Source organism: Parasteatoda tepidariorum, chromosome 10 (genome assembly GCF_982258835.1).
Source record: "Parasteatoda tepidariorum strain Cologne lab strain chromosome 10, Ptep-v5.0, whole genome shotgun sequence".
In the NCBI taxonomy this organism is placed as follows: Eukaryota; Metazoa; Arthropoda; class Arachnida; order Araneae; family Theridiidae; genus Parasteatoda; species Parasteatoda tepidariorum.
In genome coordinates this window covers 49804493-49831091 of record NC_141764.1, presented here as the reverse complement: position 1 = coordinate 49831091, position 26599 = coordinate 49804493, and the positions used below count along the sequence as shown (strand labels likewise).

At 29.9% G+C, this 26599-nt stretch overlaps 1 protein-coding gene across 1 annotated transcript in view; it reads right to left on the bottom strand.

The window, feature by feature from the left end:
- The window catches only part of LOC107456269 (putative G protein-coupled receptor CG31760), a 263150-nt gene that overhangs the window by 77547 nt on the left and 159004 nt on the right, over positions 1 to 26599 (bottom strand). Inside the window, exon 3 of the mRNA XM_087153064.1 lies at positions 20568 to 20772. Within this exon, the coding sequence (XP_087009190.1) occupies positions 20568 to 20772 (205 nt within the window). The remainder of the gene's footprint in view (positions 1 to 20567; positions 20773 to 26599) is intronic.

Sequence of the window (26599 nt, the reverse complement as noted above, 5' to 3'; positions counted from 1 at the left end):
TTGTCCAAATCATGCTGCACTAGGTGATTAAAAAATACAATGATCCTATAATACATGGACTCTTTTCTTTTTAGTTAATAAACTTTATTTTATTTCTTCTATATCATTGCGTAACTGTAACTTTAGGGGTGAATGCTATGACGCCTGAATCTTGGGGCGTTGATAATTTATAAGAACCTAATTGCAACATAAGCAGTATTTTTGCTTCTCATCATGGCTTTAACCAATCTATGACATCGTAGCAAAATTTAGCTTTCGAGGTACTGAATTAATAACTCGATGAGAAAAAGTTTTTTTTATTCATTTAAAAGTAAGTTTGCGATACATTTAATTTTAATTTTCTAAGCGGGAATTAAATTATATAGAATATAAGATTTTCTAACTTTTTTAGTTAAGAGAAAATAATGATCTTTCATTTAATTGGATCACCATTTTGATTTTATTTAAATTATATGGTTAAGTTTAAATTGAAATAGTTTTTTTAATATCGCTTCTAGCAGCAGCACTTGATAAACACATCATGCACTGGAGTGTAAAAATACTCCGCGCAATCACATAAGCGACATCAAACTAGAAATATCAAATAAAAAAATAACAAATGAAACAAACAAACAGTACGATAACAATTAAAAAAACAAAAACAAAAGCAACGGAATAAACAAAAGTTAGACAGTTTGCATAACAACTATCCCTCGAAAAATGCCTTGGAAATCAAAATTATGTGAAGAGAGAGCAAAAAAAATAGACGGACCACCCTGAATAACTTTTGATCTAACGATCGGATTTTTACGTTCTAAGACTCAATCTTAATGGATAGAAGAAGTGACCTCGAATATGAGACTCAAAGTGCAGACGATATTTTAAGTTGCGAAATCAGGCACAAAAACGTGCTGTCTCTGAATAAACATACTTTTTTTGCGACGGATGTGGATTTTCGACCCCCAAAATATAGAGGTAGGAATAGAGAAGAATTATAAAGGTAGAAATATAGGTATGGTCCCAATAGTGAAGCCAGGCTTGCAGTTAAAAGTTTGGACCCCTTAATGATAATTTTACTTTTTGCATATTTCACTATATCTTGGGAATTTTTCAAGAGAATTGAAAATATTATGCACACTGAAAATCTTGTGCACATTGAAAATTTTGTGAAACTTCGGAAAATTCTTTTATTCAAAGATAATTTCATGGAAAATATAATATAATAGAATTTTTTTTAAAAAAAATATGAAAATCTCAAGAGCGGTGAGAATTGTTTTCAACTTCAACTGTTAAACCATATAACGTTATCGCTATAGATAGTTGATAAGTAAAATAACTTCTCATTTACTATTTCCACACATTCTATATTCTGAAGTTTAAACTGTTTTTTCAGTTTATTAATTTTTTAATATTTATTCGATAAACTAAATTATCGGTTTTCTAAAATATTGTTTATTTAATTATGATAAACTAAATTATGGTTTTTAAAGTTATGATAAGTGAATATTTTGTAAACCAAATGATGATTTTTTTTTAAAAAAAATGTTGTATTTTAAGGAAAAATAACAAAGGTGAGTGAGAGGCAGTCACAGGGGTTGTTCAGTGGAGCGAACAAGGGGCGGAGCCTCCCGTTAATTATATATGTTCGGAGAATAATAACAGCCAATTCTTCGAATTTTACGGAAATTTCTTGGAATGTACTCACACGTCATTTAAAACTGACTTCAATTCTGATGAGTAGGGGAGATTGGGATCAATTGTAACAGGGTACGATTGTAACAGAGCAAAGATTTTGAGTGTCGGGTTCCAGATTTGGTTCCTAGGTGGCGCACAAGGTGTATTTAATAAATCTACCTGTACGCCCCTGCTGGCAACCATTTTTATGTACTTTTGAAAGAGTTACATCACAAAAGATATTTTCACGCTACGTAAGTACTTTTTTTGGTATTAGAATATTACATTGTAACAAAGTAATTTTGCTTAAAAAAATAAAAATTATTAACTGAATATGTAAAGTGGACACCTTAATTAGATTTCAAAAAAAAAAAAGAATTAGTTTTGTAAATTAACTTGCATTGTTTTTAACAAATGAAGCTGAAATGGCGTTTTGGGGACGATTGTAACAATAAGTAAAAGGACGATTGTAACAGCTGAAAATAAATAATCTTATGCTTACAAACCATTACTTAACTCTTTAAGAACCACCAATAGTTTCCTATATCATTTATATTATGTTGCATGTGCATTATTTTATTTGTCACCTTTCACAGCATAAATTAAAATTTTTAACCCCTTCAAGTTAAAAGTTTAACCTTTTAGGTCTCTGCTCATTATTATTTTTACTCCTAAAATATCACTACCATTTTGATCTATAAAAAATATATCACAACTATGATAATATGTATAATTAACTATGCTTTAGTTGAATTTATGAACTGTTACAATTTACCCCGTAAGTGGGGACAATTGTAACAAGTACACGACTTTCAGAAATTGTTAATATCTAATATAATAACATTTAAAATAAGGTATTTATCTTTTTTTTCTAGTAGAGGATATTCTACTTTACTCGTCTGTCAATTAATACTAATAATGTATTGGATTTTTTGTTAGTCAAAAATAGTTAAGTAAAAAATGTTACAATTGACCCCACTCGCCCCTACCACATTCCTAATGATACAAATATTAAATATTTGTAAGAAAAAACCGGTTTATTTATCTTCGATTTGGTTTATGCTTTGTTGTAAATGGTCAAACTTCAACGATCAAAATATTCCATTGAAGTAAAGAATTTCTTTTGGAAACATTACTGTATTATTTTGGGCCAAACTATCCTAATTTCTAGCTTTAGTGTTAAAATAAAGTTTCTTATTCATTTCATTTTGCTTTAAGTTTATTGACAAAACATGTCTGTATTTTTGACATTCTATTTCACTTTCGACGGAAGACCAATAGTTTAATTAGAGAATAGAAATATCGTATTGAAAATATAGCTAAACTAAACACAAAATTCGACAGTCAAAAACAAGTTTAAAATCAGGGTATAATTTAATTATCTTTCCTAAAGTTGAGTTAACAAATGAACGAACTATTTTACTAATTGGTTACTTAATCGTTTAATTGCATTGACAGTGACGATAGAGAAATGACAATTTTAATTTGTTTTGGAAGAAAATATTTATTATTTTTACCATGGTTTCATTTAATTTACCACCGAGTTTCATTATTATTCTAAACGGATATATAATAGCATGAAATGGAGCTTAAGGCCATAAAGTAGAAATTTGAATCGAAATTGTTGTTTTAAACAGTCAAGTACTTTGGGTTTTATCGTGCATAGTTAACTACTTTATTAATTAAGCAAAACAATACTTTTCATAATTTCCAATCCTTATTCTGGAGGGTCACTTTAAATTATTAATACAAATGTTTCAGAAACTTATAAATATGGAAAATTATTTGTTTAATATTGGGAGAATGTACTACTTACTATTATGTATTATACTATTTACAAGAAATCTATTTCCAAGTGAATTCGCAAAATAAATGCATTCACTTCGATGCATTTCGCGGTTTCTTTATCACATATATGGCAATGTGATACCTACAAGTGGCGTAGTGTGAATGTCTCGACCCTGATTGGTTGTTGAAACCTGGCATTTTCTAATGTTAGCAACTTTCCCCCCATCTATTTCCATTAAGCCAAGCTCGTCTAGAATCATTCTTTTTAAGTGACACATTCTATATTCTTCCAAAAAGATTCTTTAACAAAAATTTAAATTCTTCCACTATATATTTCTTACTTAACATAAAGACAGGCATGGACCCATGTAGATCATAAGCAAACTAATTATGCATCGAAGGTGCCAGGTACACAAAACAAAAATATATCACGGTTACAAAAAAATACACAAATAAGAAATAAATCTGGGTTAATTAAAAAACGTGGACGAGAAAAAATTATATTTCAACAAATAATGCGCGATACGGCACTGTATTTAAAATATTTCGTGTTAATTAACGTTCTAATTTATGTTGCAGCTCGATTTTCAGACGCCATCATGTTTATAAACACGATCAAATGGCGCTGAGGTCACAGAACACGTGTTTGCGGATCACTGTTTGTCTTCTTCTTGAGTTCCAAGTAAGCAATTTCGAAAGTAAGCGCGAAATTTATGATCATGCTTTTTCTACTCTTACCTTTAATTGCTTAGTACTTTCTTTTTTGTCCTTATCTTTAATTTTACTTTTTGTTTTGATCTGAACTTCGAGATTAATTTTTCATTGATTCCTCAGTGCGATCTATAAGGTCATTTACTCATTTTATTATTTTCCAGTGGGAATTATCTGCTTTAGAACTTTCTGGGGGTTCAAACAAAATGAAAATTCTGTTTTAAAATGTTTAAATTCCCTTTAACTCTAGAATATTTCTATATATTTATATAAATATATCTTACATTGAATTTACATATAAAGGTGTACATCACCCTGGTTGCATTCCCGGGTGGCAGACCTCCATAATACCATAATGTATAATACCATAATGTAAAAACGTATCCCATAATATGACAAATGTTGCGATTCCGGTGATTCATATGTAAACACGACTCACTGTTTCCATTATCAGGTGGCAGACTTCTCTAATACGTAATGTAAAAACTTATCCCATAATATGACAAATGCTGCGATTCCGGTGGTTCGTATGTAAACACGACTCACAGTTTCCATTATCAGATAGCAGACTTCTCTAATACGTAACGTAGAAACTTATCCCATAATATGACAAATGTTGTGATTCCGGTGGTTCGTATGTAAACACGACTCACAGTTTCCATTATCAGATAGCAGACTTCTCTAATACGTAATGTAAAAACTTATTCCATAATATGACAAATGTTGCGATTCCAGTGGTTCGTATGTAAACACGACTCACTGTTTCCATTATCAGGGGGCAGACTTCTCCATAATACCATAATGTAAAATCTTATCCCATAATATGACAAATGTTGCAATTCCGGAGGTTCGTATGTAAGCACGACTCACTGTTTCCATTATCAGATAGCAGACTTCTCTAATACTGTAATTTAAAACCTTATCTCATAAAAAGAAAAATGTTGAGATTCTTGTGGTTCATTTGTTAACTCGACACGTTGTTTCCATTCCCAGGTTTCAGGTCTCTATTATACCGTAATGTGAAAACTTTCTTAGAATAAGAAAATTGTTGTGATTGAGGTGGTTCGTATGTAAACACGAATCGCTGTTGCCATTATGAGGTGGAAGTCTTCTCTAATACAGTAAGGTAAAACCTTATGCTATAATATGACAAATATTGTGATTCCGGCAGTTCGTATGTTGAGAAATACCTGAAATATTCTTGTTTCCATTGAAATTATTATCTTCCGATTTCGTTTCATTTTATGGGTTACTGACTTTTCGGATTAACTTCGTAAATATTTCAGCAAATCATTAATATAATATTCTTCATAAATATTTCAGCAATGGTAAGTTTAAATCAAGCTACTTATACTCAAAATAATGTCCTATTCAATTTTTCAAATAAATATGATTTATTATTAATTTCTTTTACACGTTAAAACTTATTACTACCAAACTTCTGCATGCTAAATTAATAAAGAGATTTTCGATAGTTTGAATTCTCCAGAGACCGCTAAGTTTACGTCCCTGTCGGAAATTCCGTTCAAAATTTATCTCCGATTTATTCTTTCGACTTGAAAGCTGAAAAGTTCGCTTTGGTTTGAATTTATTTCATAATAAAATCAATTCGTTAAGAAATGGGTGTCAAAAATTCAGCAACTGATGTAAAATTCTCAAATAATTGTTTTAAATCCTAACTTTACTTTTTATTATTATTTATTAATGTTATATTGAATTAATTTCTATTAGAACCAAGTCTGTTTAACCAGATTGTTTGCGTTAAATGTGTCGTTAGAAAAATTAAAACTCGGTAATAACTGTTACAAAAAATCGGAAACATATAGTTTGGCAAATTTTTTGCAAGTAAATACTTTTTATCGGGAATGTGGTTAACTTAATATACTTATTTAAGGTTGCATAAAATTTGTGCGGTACTAGGATTCATTTTGAACGAAAATATAGTTAATTTAACACATTTAAAGTGGCAAATTAATTAATTTAAAGTGGAAAAAATATCCATGCGATATTACAGTCCAGCTAAATATGATCAATTCAGAAATATGATATGAATTAAACACTATATTAAAATTTACCATGATATTCTTTTCACATCTTATTAAAATTTGATTAAATTTTAAATTTTACAATTCACAGTTGTTCAACTTTGAACCGAAGTTTGTGGGAGGCAATCAAAATAAAAGCAACCAAATTCAATTGGGGAGTCAACTATATTGTCTCTCGGCAGCATTAAAAAGAAATTTTTCCTTCATAAAAGTTCTATTTTTCTATTCACGCAGCTTATGATCTCAGGCAAAAATCTTCGAAAGATTACTCGCTCATGCTTAACTGAGCGTAGTATTGACTAATAAAGAGCGAAAAGACTACAGAATTTCTTGTTGAGAGCGTAATAAAGAAGACTCATAAAACATCAGGGGACTTTGAAGAAAGACATAAATTAATGTTTTATTACTTTTGTATGTATTTTCTGCAACATTCCACAATCTGAAACATGTATGAGTAATCAATATTAGATTCCACTCTTTCGTTGCCATGGAAGGATTATGCCTCTCTTGTTTTATGGAAACTAAAATTTCGGTAATAAGCCGATGGAATAATTTTCCTTCGTTTATTTTTTGAAGCATAATAATTAGATTAAAATTATTTTATGTATAAATGTGCAGTACTAGCTAAATTATTTTTCAAAAAGTAATTTAATGCTAAAAGACAAATACTAGAATTCATTATTGGTTAAACAAGTTTCATAAATATTTCTCTACGATATCATCATTTAAATATTAATCAAGTTGTGACTAGTCTGAAAAAAATGTGTACAGTGCTAACTTAATTCTTATACTTGTTTTTGTCCTATAATTTAACAATATATGACCAAAAATAGATTTCATTATTTTTAAACACGTCTCAACAAACAAAAGATATTTTGGTACCGACCGACCCAATCCAATATATATATATATATATATATATATATATATATATATATATATATATATATATATATATATATATATATATATATATATATATATATATAATGTAATAATTTTGCATGATAATATGGTTTAAGGTACAAATACTACGGTTCAATTTTCTGGCAGTGTATTAGTTTCCACGTAATGGTAAAAACAAGAATGTTTAATTAAATTTTATACTGAATTTTAAATTTTAAAATTTTCCATCTAATTACTTAATTTGCTTATTTGTTACCTATTTTTATGGCTTGAATACTTGCAGAAGTTTTTGTGTCACTAGGGCTTTATGTTGACTGGTATTTTTCTATTTTATCATTTTATATACTGCATGACAATTGCTAAGGAACAGTTACATTTCTCGGAATAATTAACAATAGACGTTGGTTGATGAAATGAAACTAAGTGCATATTTAATAGAGACAGTGTGAATTTATTATTATGCAAAGTAGTTCAGATATCGACATATCAAGAAATGGTAAAATTAAGAATAAAAAAGATGATCATTTGGCGATTTCCAAACAACCTTGGAAAATTAGTCCTCTTGCCAGAATGAAACAGAAAGGAGTACCTCAGTAAGATGTGGGATTACCTTGGACACTAATGCACATGTTGCATCTATGTTATTGATGCTGTCCACTAAACAATCGAAGAGTCCTTGTGGGATATTGTCCCACTCCTCTCTCAAGTCGGTTTGGAAATGTCAAGTCGGTTGTTCTTTGTGAAACACGTTTGCCAAGAGCATCCCAGCAATGCTCTATAGTATTTAGGCCCGAGGAAGACACAGGCTAATGCATATTGTCAATGTGTTTACTCTCTAGTGTATCTGATATCTCGGCGCACTTGCGAAACCCCGCATTGCCGTCCATAAACAGAAAGTCTGGAGATACCACACCCCTAAAAAAACAAATATGATCCAGAATAATTTTTCCGCAATACCACTGCGATGTAACGTTACTTTGCTCAAAGATGTGAAGTGGTGCTCAGCCATTGAGCTTGATGCCTGCCAATACCAGCAGGTGTGGGCCATACGACCGATTACGTTCACAAGCCTATTGTTCTGCTCAAAGTGTTCCCGTCTCTCTCCACTCTAAATGGTAGCCGGAATCACTTTTCTCAGTGAATCGAGATCTGATCGAGAACAACACTTTGGAGCTTTACCGGTTACCCCAACCAATACGTTCCTTACACCAACGTAATCTTTCTTGAGATGGCGTGGTTAGAGCGGGATGCATCGAACAGGTTTCCGTGCATGCAAACCAACTTGATTTTATCGCCGTGAGATAACATGTGTACCGGTAGGGGTTGCAATGCCTGCAGTTATCTGCCTAGGAGTGACATTTCTGTTCACTTTCGCTACTGGGAAAGCAAACAGGGTGAGTTCTGAGAGGTGGTGTTCTCTTGCGGGGTGGTGATCCTATAACGACCACCGGTATGCTATCACGTGGTATCTCTTTCCACCTTCAGCTGTCTTTTTAAATCGCGAGAGGACATTTTTTACACTCCCGATACTGCGGTCTCAGTGGTGACATTTTAACATCCTTCCAGTCGTCTAACTGCTCGTCCACGATCGTAAGAACTCAAATGATGCCTTGCTAACATTTTACACTTAATTATTGCAACAACACACTGAATTTCATAGAAATAAGTTCAAGAACCTGTGGTGCTGTTTTGGTCAACTCCTAGCATTATGAATTTTCGAATGAATAAAGAGATTGCGTAAATTGCTTTTTGTACAGATAACGAGTACTGCTCTACCATATCCTATACATTTGTTTTCATTGTTACTGGTTGGCTGTCAAGAACTCTACTTTGCATAAATCAGTTGTTCTTTAGAAATTATCGCAATTCAGTGTTATTTAGTACAAACACGTTTGGGTCTAACTATTCTAATGACCTCAAAATAAATAACATACTTGTAATGCTTCAAAATAATTAAATGTTTGCTTCTAAGTGTTTTTCTCGCAGATTTTACGGAAAGGAAAATATAAAAGCCACAATTTGAGTTTCTTAGTTCGAAGCTAAACCTTCATTTTTAAATAATGAACCAAGTTTCTGAGAAGAATTGCCCGGCAACGAAACGTAAATTTGGCGAGGTTTTACCACTTTAATTAAAATTATTAAAATCGATGAAAAGTTTTCCTTTTTTGCATGTTTTCATGAACCAAAACATTTCTGTATAGACGTAATTTTTAGTAGATTAAAAAAGTTCAATCACAAATTCATTTTATCTTCCCAAAACAGCGGCGTTTCGTCGAAGAGACATTCTGTGTCATTTTCATAATTACCTTTAAAACGCTGTAGCTCCTGTAGAAGAATTTACTGTGCCGACCTGCAGCCCAATCTCCATAAATTGAAATTTGTCTGTGACTTTAACACGGTCAGACAGAGACTATTATTGCAAGAAATAGGATTAATGTAACATGAATGTACAAAACAATTTTATAAAATTTTTTTGTGCATCATGTAAAATTTTCGTATACTTTAAACTTAATAGAATAATTGAAATAAAAAAAAATGAAATAAACAAGTCTATGAACAAGTCGATAAGCAAGCAACTAAAATTTTGGAAAATTAAGAATTTATTTTTTAAATTTTTCTTGCCTTTTTAATTCCTTATTTTATCAAAATTCCAAATATTTGAAGAAGATTAGATGGAACTTTTGAAAATCATAATTTTATTTTGTTGCTTATATGTATATCTGCAGAGTGGAAAATTTTGTTAAGGACCTGTAACGAATAACAATTTATTAAATTCAGAAGTTAAAAATAATTTTTTTCCTCCTCTCAGTAATATTTCAGGCTTTATTTAAATCTGAGATAAAAAGTAATCTTAAGGAGTGTGGTATTTTCTTTCTAAATCTGAGATGAAAAAAAATTGTTGTGTCCGCTGTTCGTGTTAAAGAATTTCTGTTACCGGAACGTTAGCTAAAAATAGGTAAAACTTAACCCTTTAACTCAGAATTTTTATTAAACTTACTTTTAATAATTTTTTATAGTTTAAACTAAGGGAATATTATAGTTAGGATTTTAATAAATTATAGTTATGAAACTTAACATGTGACAGTGGTATTTTTTTCTGTGTTAAAGGTGAAATCTTCCAAATATGGTTTACTCCCAAACAATTATTAACACTTACTTGCTGTTATTTAGATGTAAGCGAAACACTTATTCATCATTGGATTTTTTTTTAAATTTGCAAAATCAATTATTGTTTAAATATGAATGAAAAAAGATCAAAATTACTTTCTTTTGAACTTTATATTTTAGTACAAATATAATTCAGTTTATCTAACATATTTTCTCCTTAACTATTAAACTATATTTTTATAATTCGAAACATTAAAATTTTTTTTGCTTATAATTAGAGGGCCAGAAAATAAATCACAACACAAAAGAGACACTGTTGTCCCATCTGCGTCGAAGGTTTTACACATCATTCTAGAATATCTCAATGGATTACAACAGACATAAAATTAGCATGTGTCTCCTTAAAAATCGTTATTTAATTTGATCAAGGAGCTTTGAAAGAAAAAAAAAGATAATTTTATGTCACTTATCTTCTTCGACTAGAGATATAATTAGCAATTTTAAAATAAAAAAAACTATTCCTGCAAATTAAACTAATTATTTTAAGTAATCATGCAATTTTAAAGCATGTCTTAAAACAATATTTTTGTTAAGGAAACTTTAAGTACTGGAAGGGAAAACAAGCATTGTATTTGCCTTAATTGTCGCAGAACTCTCCAGCACTACAGTGGGTGCTACCGATTATTACAGCATCTGTAGACTATTTTTCATTTAAGTTTTCTTTTCTTTTTTTAAAAAAAAGTAAACAAACAATTTGGGGAAAATTATTACAACATCTGTAGATTATTTTTCAATTACTTTTTTAAATTTTTTTTTAAAGTAAACAAACAATTTGGGGTAAATTATTGCAACATCTGTAGATTATTTTACAATTAAGTTTTATTTTTTTTAATTAAAAAAAATTAGGGGGAAATTATTACGGCCTCTGTAGATTATTTTTCATTCAAGATTTCTTTTTAAAGTAAGCAATTAATTTGGAGTAAATTATTACAGCATCTGTAGTTTTTTTTCATTTAAGTTTTCTTTTTTTTAAAAAGTAAACAACCAATTAGGGGAAAATTATTACAACATCTGTAGATTATTCTTCATTTAAGGTTTCTTTTTTTAAAAGTAAACAAACAATTTTGGGGAAATTTTTTTAAAAACATATCTAAGCTTGTTGCTAATAAAAATTATAAGGAAGAATTGAGAGAGCGCCGAAAAAAACAAAAAAAAAAGTAAATTTTTTTTTTCTGTTGCTTGATTACAGGTGTACCGTATTGGGAATTATTCTATTTTGACTATTGTATAAAATTTAACTTATTTATACAACAAAGTTTTTATAAATAATTTTTAAGGACCTTATGTTTTCCAAAATTCAATGCGTGTATGCTAGATTGAGCAGAATTATTACTATAATAAACTTTGACAGTCTGCGTTGGGGTTGCAGACAAATTTGGTTTTTTGGCGTTAGTTCAGCAGATTTATTCTAGAAATTTTACATTGTTATAAATTTCTCCTAAAAATGGTTAAATAACAATTTATTGAATGGTTTTTTTGCCATATTTAATCACAACAGTCAAATAACCATAAATAAAATGGTAATCAAACTGTTAAGTGTAAGAAAAACTGTTTATTAACTGCTTTCACCTAATACGATTTAACAACCAGAATTTTATCACACCAACTAGAACCACCTAATGAAGCTACTTAGTTCTTTGCAACTGCGTATACATATCATAGCCGAGTGGTCTTATCTGTCAATCTCAGGACCGGCAGAACTGGAGTTCGAGTCCTAGTGTTGACACCACAGTATTTCCTCCATTTCCTTCAACATATGAAGAATTTCCAGTGTCCGGCACTCTCCAATGCCCATTACCTTACGAAATGCCGAGCTCTTATGTCTAGTTAAATTTTAAAAAAAATTTCACGTTTTTGAAAAGTGCTAGTTGTAAATGGTTAAAGAACCGTATAGTTCTGTATTCATGGTTTTATAACCATACTTTTCGTATATGGTTTCAAAAACATAAAGGAAAAAAATGCTCTTTACCGTAAACTTTAAGGTTAATCGGATGGACAGTTACTAGACCATAATTTAAGAATGAAAATTTTAACAGTGTGCAACAAGGATCTGGATCTGCCGTTGACTAGATCAAAGCTCTTCATCCAAGAGCATGGTCTTCAAAACCATCCCCAATCAGTCTCTTCGTAGCATACCTGGAGGGCAGGTAGGAATGAGAGGGACTAGTGTGAACATGGGATAGAGTAAACATCTTGAATAACTTTTTTATTTATTGGACAAATATCCTCTGTGAAATATTGTAGATTGTGACAACTGATGTACACTTCCATGTGACAATTAATAAACACATTGTGAATACTTGTGAAAGAGTGACTTTCAAATGTCCTCTTTACTTTTATTATCAGAGTATTATCAGAGTATATATTTCATTTTCAGAGTTTCAACAAAAGGTGATAATACGTTATAAATAATATTGTTTTTGCCTATATTCATAATAACTTTTACACCGAGTATAGTTTCAATTTATCAGCATTAGGTACAATCAAACATATGTATTCGTGGGGCTTGTTAAACTCATGAATGTAGGGCTACTGCATTCAAGCTGATATTTCATTTATAACTAAGCATTTTTTTAAAAAAGATTGCAATGATACCAAATTATATATAAAAAAATAGTGCGTGGAGCCCCTCCGCGCGGAAGAAGTTAAACTTCGCAATCTGCGACTTTAATTGTAGAAGAATCAGCAGTCGTAGAAGGATCACTAGTTCTATTCAACGACTCTTTTTCTGCTCCGCTCGCTTCCGTGTTCTGAAATCACGGTAACATTGTGCATTTCCCCCTCGTGGACCTCATGAACCAGTGGAAGTGCTTGTGGTTGCCTCATCGTCTCGCCCTGGAAAATGTATTTGAATTAATAATGTATGTGAATGCGTCATAATGTAATTTCAGAAGAGAAAACCTAACAATCAATTGATATTCACAAGAGACGTACCTTGACATAACCTTAAATCCGTCGCATTGTCCGTTGGATTGTTTTCACTCATTTTTTACAATTGTTTATCCACTAAATTTGAAAATAAAAAATTTTACCCTATTAAATTATATGTGTATCAAACTAAAATATTTATAGAAAAACAATACTTTTATTATTTTTATGCTAGTGAGAACCAAAACAATATGGAAATGAATGAGGGGAAACTGGATCCTACCACGTGATTTCCCGGCCAATAAAAATGTAGTGTTAAACGTTTAACGCAACCTTGTTGGAAGTCGCATAAGAAGTATAACTTCAATAAATTAAAACTTCTTCACAACACTGGCTGAATAAGTGTTAACGACTTTGTACCAGTACTAAATTTATTTATTTATTTAAAAAAAACAGTGTTGTCCATTATTTTGGTATAATGAAATTGCTTGGAAGTTTGGAGATTATGATTCTCAATTGTTAAAAAAAAACAAAAAAAAACAAATGGACTTATCTCATTAATCTTCCTTTTTCAAGAAAAAAAAAATCTTAAGACTTTAAAAATTCTCAAGATCTCTTTCTTCAAATCTAAAAAAAAAATAATAATAATTGTTTCCAAACTTCCATCGGCAGTAGCAGCTAGAACAACTATGGCTGCCTCTCCAAATACATTTACTGGTGACTTTGAATTTTTTTGGTAAAATACAAAACGAATTTCAAATTATTTATCAAATAAATGAAATTGCCTTCCAAAATATTTCTTTGTGCGCAAAATATCTTTCTCATCATAATGAAATTCTCTAGTACAAATCAGTCCAGTAATCCATGCTAATATATTTTTTCCCCCAAAATACTTATAATGAAATTAATTTCATTTTGGCTTTAGATATACGTTTCTGAGTTGTAATAAATGCCTACTTAATAGGTCATCGATTTTGTCCACACTGGTTTGTCCAAATTAACCCCATGGTCTAGTACGGACAAAAGCAACAATTAAAAAAAATTACTATGGAAGAGCTAAAAAAGTTTGTAATTTCATATATAAACCAGAATGCAGGCAAACGAATAAATTATTGTTAAAAAATACTTAATGAGTTAAAAATTATATTGAATATGATTTTTTTAACAAATTTGTAAAAAATATTTCCGCACTAGCCCACTCCCGCCAATGTAAGTTTTAATTTTTTTTCAAAATTTTCAACTTAATTAAAACTTTTAAAATTATTATTTAGAAACGCATTGATTTATTTTATGAAATTGGGTATTCTGTTATTAATTCTGCGAAATCTGTCTCAGAAATTGAAAATAAATGACGAGCTCTCATCTCATAAATCATCACCTGTTAGTTATTGTTCTAAAATAAAATTTGAACTCATTACAGAAGTACAGTCTCGTGCTAATGACTCAAAGAACTCAAAATATTTAACCAGAGAGAGGCAAGATGATTGAAATGCTTTGGAAAACATAAATTCCCAAACAACGAATAAAGAACTGATTTTCTTATATTTTTAAAGCTGGGCGGGAGAGAAAACCCTTCCCCTTAATTATTTCCTTGATTGGGCCTTAGAACTTACTGGAAGATTTGGTATGGCCCTTCATCTAAAATGTCTAGAGACTTCTGGTCTAATCCTTCAAGTGTTCAGTCCCTGGATAAAATTGTGCTGAAATTTCCCTGCTAAACACCACTCTCCCATTAAATAACAAAGCGGAAACATGTTTTTTGATGCAGCAAAGATTAAAGCTAAATGTTCGGAAAAAGCCTGAACTAACACTCAGAGGGCTGGAGGAAACAAAAGTAGATTAATCTGTTTTCTTTTAATCTTCTTGTTTTAATTTTAATAATTTTTAATTTACGTACAAAAAATATTTTTTTACATATAATCATATTTATTTCATAAGTTTCCAAAGAAAACAGCATAGATTTAAGGATTGATATTTATTTTTTGAGTTATAAAAAATAATTTAGAAAAAAAAAATTTCATTAAAAAAATGAACTTAAAACATTTTTAGTCTAAGCAAAACAAAAATTGTATTTCGTATTTGTGTTTTATCCCATAGAATATTACAATTCAATTATGATTCTCTACGGACTATGTTTAGAGATAAAACAAGGATGATTTGCCAATACTCGTGTATGCTTATTTATCCTTTCAATTATATGACACAAAATAATAACCAATTTAATAAATTAGAAGCATTAATTTGATAATGAAAAATTCATATTTATATATAAAAGAAGAACGAAAAGAAAAACGAAATGTTAAATGAGGTTTTCAATGATGTTTATTGGAAAAATGTCTAACAAAGGAAAAATTTATAGAAGACTTTTCATTTAAACCGTGGAATAAGCTAACCGTATTACAGAAATTTAATCAAATAAATTACTTTTGTTTGCATAATTCCAATTTGGGACTCGCGTAATTTAGGAGAATTGTTTGAAAGAAACTCGACCATTTGAATAAACAAACTAAAGGAATAGAAATTTCTAAATTTATGAAGGGTGATTTATTTACGAATGCAATATTTTTTCGTCGCAACTAGATTGCTTCAGATGTTTCATCTTTGGTAAGTGAAATTTGTTTGTGAAAGACAAAAATGTAAATTTTGAGAGACTTCATACACAAACTAATTTTTGCAATTTAACTAATAGTTAAGTGTTTTTAATTGTTTGTAAAGTCAATGGAACTATAGAAGATAGGTCAATAAAGTGCACTAGAAAATTCTAAAAGCAAATTATTTATGGTTCAAAAGCACATTAGATCAATTAGTCGTCCTATAAAATAAAGCTTTTGTGCTTTTAATATGCTATTTGGAATTTATAACTATTTTGAATTTGTGCACTGCTAATTTAAGTTTTATTCATCGATACTCAACTTCCTCTGCTGAATATGAAAATGACCCAAAATGTCAATATTTCGAACAACCACAGTTTTGTAAATTTAAAAGTGTTAGGGTACTAATTTTATTAAAGTTCGAAAAGATAATCCGACATTCAGAAATTATGCAACAATTTGTACAACAAATGTGAAAGTTTTTTCTGTAATTTAGGTTAAATTACGTGATTACTTATAAACAAAAAGTACTTGACATGTAAATAAAAACCAAAATGGTTCAACACGCGCCATTTTCTTAGGAGAAAAGTTGCGAAGTTTCTAGTTAATTCTCAGCTGTCTTGTTTCTTAATGTATTTAGAGCCTTGCAACTTTGGTAAGGTAGATGAAGTTTGTGCTGCCATAAATTTTGTCAAGATCTCCTAAATAATGTCAAGTTGGTGATGGTCTCACTATTAATGAGAAAGCTTGTCCGTTTTCTGTAAATTGTAGTAGTGTGCTCTCGAAGCATGTAAATTTTCCAAGTTAAAATGTAGATTTTTAGGGCATGGTGTTGGACTTACAGATTTGTTTTTTTTTTGTCCAAAACTATAAGGAGACACATATTTTTATTAAAAAGGCAGTTTTTATGTTACGCAAAGTTATTAGCAAATTTTTTTAAAAATTCAATATTTTTTAAATCGTTTTTACAACTAAAACACACAGTCAATATTATTTGAAGATTAAAATTTGTTTTTTTCAGTGTTATAGAAAAGTTTTCTTCATTAACAGAGAACACAACAATGACTTTATGACACATTGGATCGAAAATTATAAAAGTGTTCTGTTAAATTATTAATTGCACTGTGTAAAAATATCGCATGGAGTGCATTTTTTTTATAAATAAAATGGTAATAAAAGATGTATAAAAAGCAAAACAGTGTTTTTAACCAGTCTTAGATTTTTATTTAAATAAAAAGATTAAAGCATATCAATTTTAAAAGAAGGTATTTCGAAATTTCAGAAGAATATTTAAAATGAATATGCATCGATTACCAAGAAACGAAAGTTTCAGAATATACCCTGCTGTTCAGTTTTTCATTTATTCAAATAATGAATGTTCGAGTTTTCATTTCCAAATATATTTGTAAAAGTGCAGTAAATACCTTAAGTAATCCTACAACTATATTTCTCAATATTATTCAACTATTTACATCATACCCTTATTTGAATTCGAAGAAAGATTTTGCAAGATGCCATTTTCTTCTCAAAAGTTTCAGTGGTTAATAATATTGCAAACGCATTTATGAAAATTTGCATGCGATGAAAAGAATAGATTTGAATTTCGTTTGTAAACTACAAAGTGGCACTGGTATTTCGAAGATTTCTTCCGTTCTGAAATGAACAATAACAATTCTTTCTGATTATTTGTCTAAGAATTATTGTTCAGTAAATTCGATACTTTAGTTACACTGTCTGAAATTTCTCTGTAAAAATGGTTAAATAGCAATTTCTTTAATCGTTATTTTATCATATTCAACCAAAACTGTCAAAAAACCACAAAAAAGATGATATTCAAACTTGTAAGTGTCAGAAAAAACGTTTATTTATTGTTTTAGTCTAATACAGATAACAACCAGAATTCTAACCTTGCCAACTAGGCCCATCTTATGAAGCCATTCTGTTTCGTGCAGTTGAGTACATACTGTAGCTGAGAAGGAAAATTGGTTAATTTCATGACCGGCAGTACAGGGGTTCTAATCAAAATTTGACACTACAATATTTCTCCCATTTCTTCAATACATGAAGAGTTTCCAATGTCCCGCACTCTTCAATCGGTGACCCTGGACTATTAGAATACGAAACTATCATTAACGCATAAATGGCGCATCACCAACAAAGCTCCAATGCCCTTTTAACATTAATTTTTATGGTTTAGAAACTATGCTAGTTGTAAATAGTTACAAAACCGTATAGTTTTGAATTCAGTGTTTTTTAACCGTACCATTGTAAACTGCTTTAAAACCGTAAAGGTAAAAAAATGTTCCTAATCATAAACTTTAATGTTAATCTGATGGACAGACTGCTGCCGGCCATTTAACCGTATTTTCAGAATGGAAATTCTAACAGCGGACTAATGACATCAAATTCATTTAAACTTTTTTTGTTTCACGGATTTTGAACCATTGTTGGATTTTTTTTTCGCAATTAAATTTGCAACATCTCTGAGTGTTTGAGATTTTAAATTTACGTTAAATATTAACAATTAAAAAATATTTGTTTTAGAATTGTTCCAGTTGTACACATGAACGAATTTTTTTTATAACCATGATTTTTATAATTAATTATTTAAAAAATTCTACAAATGAGAGAAAATGTGTCAGTAAAACACTGGATGCCATTTACACGTCAAACTTTTGCACACGTATCCTTATTCTGTATACTTTATCATCAAATAAGTACGAGTGCAACCCCTAAAAATGACTTTGTGAATGTTTATGAATTCTAGGAAAAAGTGTACACTGTTAAAAAATTCCTGATAAATTACAGTAAAAAGTTTCGAAACTCAGCATGCCAGTAACCTATCTATTAAATCCAATTTACCGTAAAAGTTTACGGAGCAAAAAATCCGATATACTGTAGTTTTTACTGTAATGTTTACAGAATCACTATAATTAAGTAAATATTACACCGGAAATTACTGTATATATTTTTTCAGTAACAATGGATTTTACGGTGAAACATGATGGCATCCTCTGTGCAGGTACTTTTTACCATAATTTTATCAAGAATTTTTTACTGATTAGGCAAAGTTGATCAAAGCATTTGGGTAAATGAGGTTTTAGTATTTTTTCTCTGCAGAAAATCGCACACGAAGTTAATTTTTTTCCTGTAATAAAATACATTATGTATAAATTATGAACCAATGTTTAAATTGAGTTTAAAACCTTTATTTTAATTTAAAAATAAATAAAAGGAACATCAGTTAGAAATGAAGGCATTCTGCAATTTTGCAATTAAATGAATTATATTTATTTTAAAGAATCACTAATTTTAGAATCAATGTATACAGTTTTTTATTTATTCAACTGATGAATTTAGTAGTTTTCATTTCGAAATATATTTGTAAAAGGACCGAAAACAGTCTAATTCAGCAGTTATATTTCTCAACTTTATTCAGCTATTTACTTCCTACATTATTTGAATCTGAAGAGGATTTTGTAAAACGTAATTTTTCTTTTCAAAAGTTCCCCCGGTTGCAAATGTATCGATGGGGATTTGCATACGATGAAAGGAATAGTTTCAAATTTCGTTAGATAACTGCAAAATAGCTCTTGCACTTTAAATACTTCTTTCTTTCTAACAAAAGCAACAATAATTCTTCCAGATTATTTTTCAAAGATTTACTATTTGGTAAATAGGATTCATTAACTAGTTTACATGTAAAATTCATTCAATGCTTCTTATTTTATTAATTTCGAATCAACATTGCATATTTTCAGAAAATAAAATTAAAATATCTTAGTATTTTAATTTTACTTTAAGTTTGCATCGTTTAATAGCTTTAAATTTCAGATAAATACTTAATTCCAATAAAAATAATTATTTTTTCTTTTGCGTATGTAACTGACTTTTATTTTTGAATACACCAATCCTAACTATTCAAATTAATTTTACTAAATACATTTTTCTCATTGATATAAACTTTGTTTTGAGATCCAACGTTTTCTCATTGATTGAAATGTTGTTTTTTAATGAAAAATTTTTCTTAGATTAAAGTCCTCCATGATTTTCTCCCAAATTTCTCTTAAGACTTGATCCAAGAGTTCCCTTGTCTTCTGAATCGGGTTCAAAATTATAAGGCCATGGAGCTGAACATCACTATTTTGAGTCGTAAACTCAAAATAGGGTCGGCTCTTCAACAATGACCGTAAAGTAAACGAATATACAGTTATATATTTAAGAAAAATATTCAATGTTCGATATTCTTAAACTGCAGCCTTTAGATACTATCAGAAAAAAGTGCTGATACCAACTGATACTATCAATAAGAAGTATTGCTGAAATCTAAAGAGAGTACCAATGCTTCGATAATATCGGTACTTTAATCGTATTTATACCTTTTCAATGCACGCAAGATACCTTTTTAAAGGCTCTATTTTAAACCAAGCATTTTTATTAATTTGCAAAGGAATATCTTCAATCATGGGAAATAAAAATACTAATGATAATATCGTAAGTAAAAATAAGGTAAAAAGTAAATGAATGAAATGATGCCAGAAAAGAAACGAATCAGTGAACCAGTTTGCTAATTAAATGACTAATTTTTAAAATCCATATTCTGTAGTACCGAATTTGACGATTACATTTTTTTCAACTTTTCTCTATCTTTTCTTTATTTAACTTGGTGCTAAGTGCAATAGTACTATATGCATATAAAATTAACTTCTGCAAATGGCCAGAATGTGTCCATGGAGGTCACAGTTTCAATTGAAGCTATACTAATAATCCTGACTAATAATTAATTACATCAATTAGAATGATGTTTCAGTATAAAGAGATGAATTTGGATGCTTACTTTGATCATGATGCGAGGAATAGCTTTCGAGAACTCTGGATACAAGATCTACTTTTTGGACAAGCGAATCGAACAGATGAAGGGGCAGAGTAACAGCGACATCCTGGTAAGGAACACTCGAACAGTCTCCCGCACCATAAACGTTTGCAGCTTCAATGCTGTCCAATAACTTCTCCAGAAAAGATTCTTCACCCTCATCCATCACCTAGAAATAAAACAATAAATAAATTGAATTCCTCAATGATAATATGCCGTGTAAAAATAATTTCTCCAATAATTTAAAAATTAAACTACATGCCGTATGCTAATTTAAAAATCTGGTTCTTCGTAGATGTCGCCTGATGAGTAACTGGAAAAGTATAAAGTAATTGGAAAACAATAAATAAATTGAATTCCTCAATGATACGACTGGTTTATAGGGCACCTAAGAGTTCGTGACTTGACATTCGCCTCCCAATGACATGAATAAGGTTCAGCAATACAGATTCTGCTCCCGGCTCGCACCGAACACCGTGCTGGCCTAAAATATCGTCCCTGATAAACGAATCATGGGTTCGAATCCGTTTGCTACCGGGCCAACTATGGGAGGTTTTCGTGCCTTTCCTCTCCGTTTAACGAAAATACAGTTTAGTTCCACCAAAAAGTTCTGCACGAAGATAGGTTTTTCTCAATATTTGATCAAAAGGTTCCTTTGTCTTCTGTGTTGATTCATATCTAATAAGTTACAGAATTGAAAATTGATAGCCGTAAGCTCACAAGAAGGTTAGCTGTTTAAAGCTAGTTATAAAAAAATTGCCTTAAAGTATGACAGATCATTGCAATTAACCAAAACACTGTTTAGCTAATCAGAAAATACTGAAAATTCTTCCAATTAGTTTGCCTCATTGCAAAATAGCGATTCTTGTTTGAGAAGTGCCCATTAACTTAAGATGTGAATATCGCAGAATCAAATAAAATCTAGATTTTCATCCAGCAATTAGAAAATCAGCATTAAAAATAACCAGCAATTAGAAAAATTAAAGAAAAAAGAAAAAAAAAACAATAGAGATAGACAGTTTTCTGCGTTTTGTTTTTAAAACCAGAAAACTTATTATCAAAAAGTCTCAGTATTAGTTATCTAGCTCATCGACAGATAGCGCTGCTGACTGAAACAACAAAACTCTTTAATGCTTGTTGGAAAAATGTCTGGAAAAAGTTTCTGAAAAGTAAATTTTAATTAATGGCAGGATATTAATCGAAGCTATATATTTTCAAAAGTTATTTACCTATTTCACAAATCTCAAACCATTTGCCTACGAACCCTGTACATTAAAAAAAATTTTAATAATAATAAACGAAAAAATTCAGGTTTTTCAAAATAATTTCTTGCACCAAAAATAAAGGATGGTATTAAATAAAAGTATTTCACGAATAAATAAGTTTTATAAAATGCTTAACCGAACAATAATTAAAGCATCAAACAAAAAGTCTATATCAAAATTGATTTCCTTCTGCGTAACAAAAACAGATGCAAATTTGCGAGCATAAAACAGAGAGAGAGAGGCTTTTATTTTGTAATAAAAAGGGGATTTAATCACATATTCCTGAGAAGCTTTGATAAAACGCTGATTACGCTTTTTTTTCCTTAGTTATGTAACGAGGTATTGTACCAAGATCGTAAAAATGGATGGTGGAATCTTATCTATTTGGGGTATTCAGATGTAAAAAGAGAATAGTTTCGATGAAGAAAATGGATCCCTGATGTTGCAAAAGAACAAAAAGAAAAACTTATGGATGCAAGTATCAGCATTGAGAAGATGTTAAGGTTTTTGATAAAGAGAGTGTATTAAGAGTAGCACATCCTCAATATTTATAAGTAATGAGAAATCAATAACGATATAGACACGATCAGGATTTTCTTAGTAAATAGTACGACACTTAAGGTATTAATAACACAAGGAAACTATTTTTTGTTGTTGTATTTATTCGGTGTACTTTATTTTGGTGTACTTTATTGTTATTAATACTTTATTCGGGCGTGAGATTTCAAATCCAAAATTAGTTTTGTTCCAAAACCTACAGAGTTTTGTTGCATAATATTTTTCGTCCATTTTTTTGTGGAAATGTACAAGATTAATAACGTTATATACAACAAAGGGTCGCGTAAATGTTGTGACGAACTTTTAGGGGAGTTAGGGCATACCATTATAATTAAAATTTCATAGGAACCCATGCCCTGAAATATCATTGTATGCGGCTGAAGGTGCTTGTCCACTGATCAGAAGCGCAGGAAGAAACAGCTCATAATAAGAAAGTACTCCTAGCGGCATATGACGACATTTCTGAACATTGGTTCTTATGCAGTTTTAATCCTGATGATGTGTCCTATCTTCCCTCGAAGTTTATCGTAGCATTTACGAGACACCCCTAACATATATGTATATATATATAATCTTTTTATGTTATGCTAATCTTTTTATGTTATTCCTTTTCTGTAAATATTTGTGTCAATATATTATTCAAATCGAAACGAGCTTTCTCACACTTTAAAATACACATCCTGTCTTCTAATAAATTTTTAGTTCAAGCATGCATTAATTAACATTTTAGAGATTATCCCTTTAACTAATTCGTGGGAAAGACTTTTTTCCTGGACCTATTTAATAGACCAATTACAATTACTAAGATTTCCCTCATTCCCTAAAACGATACATTTCACGGATTTTCTTTGCAAGATTTTCCCTAACTTTTATTGAGGAGCGCAACGATTTTGTGTCACTTTGATAACTGTTCTCTCTTTAATAATTATTAAATAAGGTTTGTACCCTCTTTCCCTCTGAAAGACTTGGCTGATTATGAAAGTGTTTATTAGTACTTTCATCACGAGGCGCAACTTTATTTTTTTTCTCTTTTGTCCTATTATTTTTTAACAAAATTGAATTAAAAAATTAGTAATAAAACGTCTATGTTTGCTTTGCAAACTCTTTATTATTTATGAAACAAAAGTTTTTCTAAAAAAGTAACAAAGTTAATTTTATTATTAATCTATTTTTCCACAATTTTTATAATATATAGAACAAAAAACCAATAGCATTTTTACACCAGAAAGTAAAGTCAAAAAGCCAAAAAACAATTATGCAGCATTTATCATATTCTATAAAAAAATTTTTTTATTAAGAAAAATGTAAACAAACCATCATCAAATCTTTAGGGATTTACCAAAAACATAAAACTTACGCAACCAAAATTTGAGGTAAGAAACTAAAGCTTTTTTTGAAAAATACCTTAGAGTAATTGGATCTGTTTTATGAGCAAAAACTGCTCTGAAAATAAATAGAGATTAATTTTTTGTACTCCACGGTTTTTTTCTCCGAGAACTTAATGCATTTCTTTAACATTCTAAGGGGAAATCAACAGCAAACGTGGTTGAGCTAAGTCTTTCTAAAAATACGTAGGAAAAAAAAACTATTATTTTCCGCATTTCAGATTTTCTCTAATCTTCAGAATTTCTTTTCGGGGGCTTTGGTTAATGTAGCAGTAATGTTAGCGGACATTTCTTTAGGTTTATCAGATTACTTTAGTAAATAATAGAGATTTCTTTGAAAAGACAAAATGGGGGAGAAACACTTCTTACAGAAATATAAGCTAAATATTTTCCTTCTCGTCGAGCTATAATCGATGCTTTTGAAATAATCAGGTTTCGAATAGTCTTTATAAAACTTTTTGAAAATAAGAAATTCAGTTGAGTTCGTAAAAACCTTGTAAAGTCACCACCTTTTAAAATTATTGGTACTGTACAATACACAAATAAATATTTGTTCAGACGTGCTACGGTAATTGTAAGGCGCGATTTTACGATCAAGGTTCTTTTACATACTCGGTAAACATTAAGTACGCAAAAGAAAAATGGAACACTCAGAATAACTTTTGAACTAATGATCAGATTTTCACGTTCTAAGACTCAATTTCAATGGTTCAAGAGGGTGATCTCAAAAATACTAATTAACTTAGTGGTAGCGATATTTTAAATTACGAAATCAGACACTAAAGCGTATTTTTCCGGAATAAACATATACTTTTCTTCCCGATGAATTTGGATTTCTAACCCTCATTATACAGGGGGAAGCCGTAATTTGGGCAATATGGTCCCAATAGTTCTTTCAGTGTTCGAAAGTTTGGACACCATATAGTCAACTCTACTTCTTAAGTATTTGTCAGATCTCGAGAACATTTTAGTAAATTAAAAAATTTGACACACAATTGTGAAATGTGTTTAACTAAAGATGTTTTCATGCAAAAGTTAATTTTTTAAGTTTATTTAATATTTTTTTTTGTTATTTATCTAGCACACTGAGATCCGACCACTAAATTAAAAGTTTTTCAGAGTGTTCCGCTTTTTTTTTCTCACTGAATCACGGCAACGCGATAAAACTTGATTAAAAACACCAATAAGTCTAGTACTGTAATAAAATTGTAGCAAATTTGGTTTGATGACAGTTATAAAATGCTGATTGTATACCACTTACTAGCAATGAAAACGTAAGTAAATCATTAACAAAATAAAAATAAATAAAAATAATCTTAACTTTCACGAATGATATTTTTGCAACAAATATCATTCAATCACATGAGTTATTTTTAAATAGTCTTTTTATTTAAATTTTAGGAATTTTTATTAAATTAATTGTATTTAATTGATTTTTTTAATATTAAATAAAGTAATAAGAAAACTTCGAAAGTTAAGAGACATTGGTTTCTTATTAACCCTTTCTGACATATGTTCAGTGTGGCAACACTTATTACAAAAATACTTCGCGCAACAAGAAGCCTGAAACTGTTTGCTTATAACATTTACCGTTTTCTAATAATCAAAACAACATAGAGCTCAAATATTCTTCAATCAGAATGTGCTGTCTACGGTCACAGTTGCAAATATGCAATCTGGCTAAATTTTTCAAGCGAAATTTGTTATGCTGGGAAGGTTAAACCATAATATTATTCACATTTGCTAAGGCTGTTGTATATGGTGTAGATTTGAACTTTTTCAATCAAGCTCCATGATTATGTGGTTAAACGACAAGGTACGGTCACAGTGCTATTACAGTAAAACCAGATTGAAAATCTTGCTCAGTTTTAAACCGTATTAAAATCGTAGTAAATTTAATTACAACAGCGAATTATTCATCCTCACTTAGCTACAAATAAATAAATTAAACTTTTGTGCGAAGAAAAAAAAAGAACATACGTTTTTAAAAATAACGCTTTTTAAAAATGACTAATTAAAGACATTGTTAAAACACTACTCTGATATGAAAATACAGAAAAGAAGTGATTACAAATATTGCTAAGTTTAACAGCTTATTAAGATCAGAGAGAATTTGATTTGATGAAAGCGGTGAAATTTTTATCATGAATCTATGAATGATCTAGAAATAGAAATCATGTAGGTTCATAAAATTTTATCGTAAAGGACAAGAAAAATTAAAGTCAGGAATGATGTCTTTTCTACAATGAATAGTCAAACAAAATGCTGAAAATATTGACTCGTATATTAACAATGGCCAGATTCGCTGATATTTATTAACAATTCAGATTTAATCATAGTTCGGTGGCTGTTATAGTATTTTGTTTGTCTTACATCAACCTTTTAAAACCAAAATTTATTTAAATTGGCTCTTTATTTCTGAAGTTATTGACGAAATAGGAAAATTATCTTAATTTTAAACACCAATATATATCGAGCGTTATGTTGGATTTTTTTAACAAGTTACCTCTTAAAAGATAAAACCATTAGAATTGAATAAGCATGTTGTTGAGTTTGATACTATATTAAGACCAAAACTGATTTTGATATTTTTCATCATGCTTTCTTCAGTAATGATCAACAGGTTCAACACAATTTGTTTTCTCTGTTAAACATTAATTAGCTACCCCAATGTGAGTAGAGTACTTTTTTTGTCTCATTTTTTGACAATGATTCTAAAATTGTATATTAAGGGGTTTAGTACGAAACATCGAGTATGAATCAAATATGTAATAACATTGTATATTTT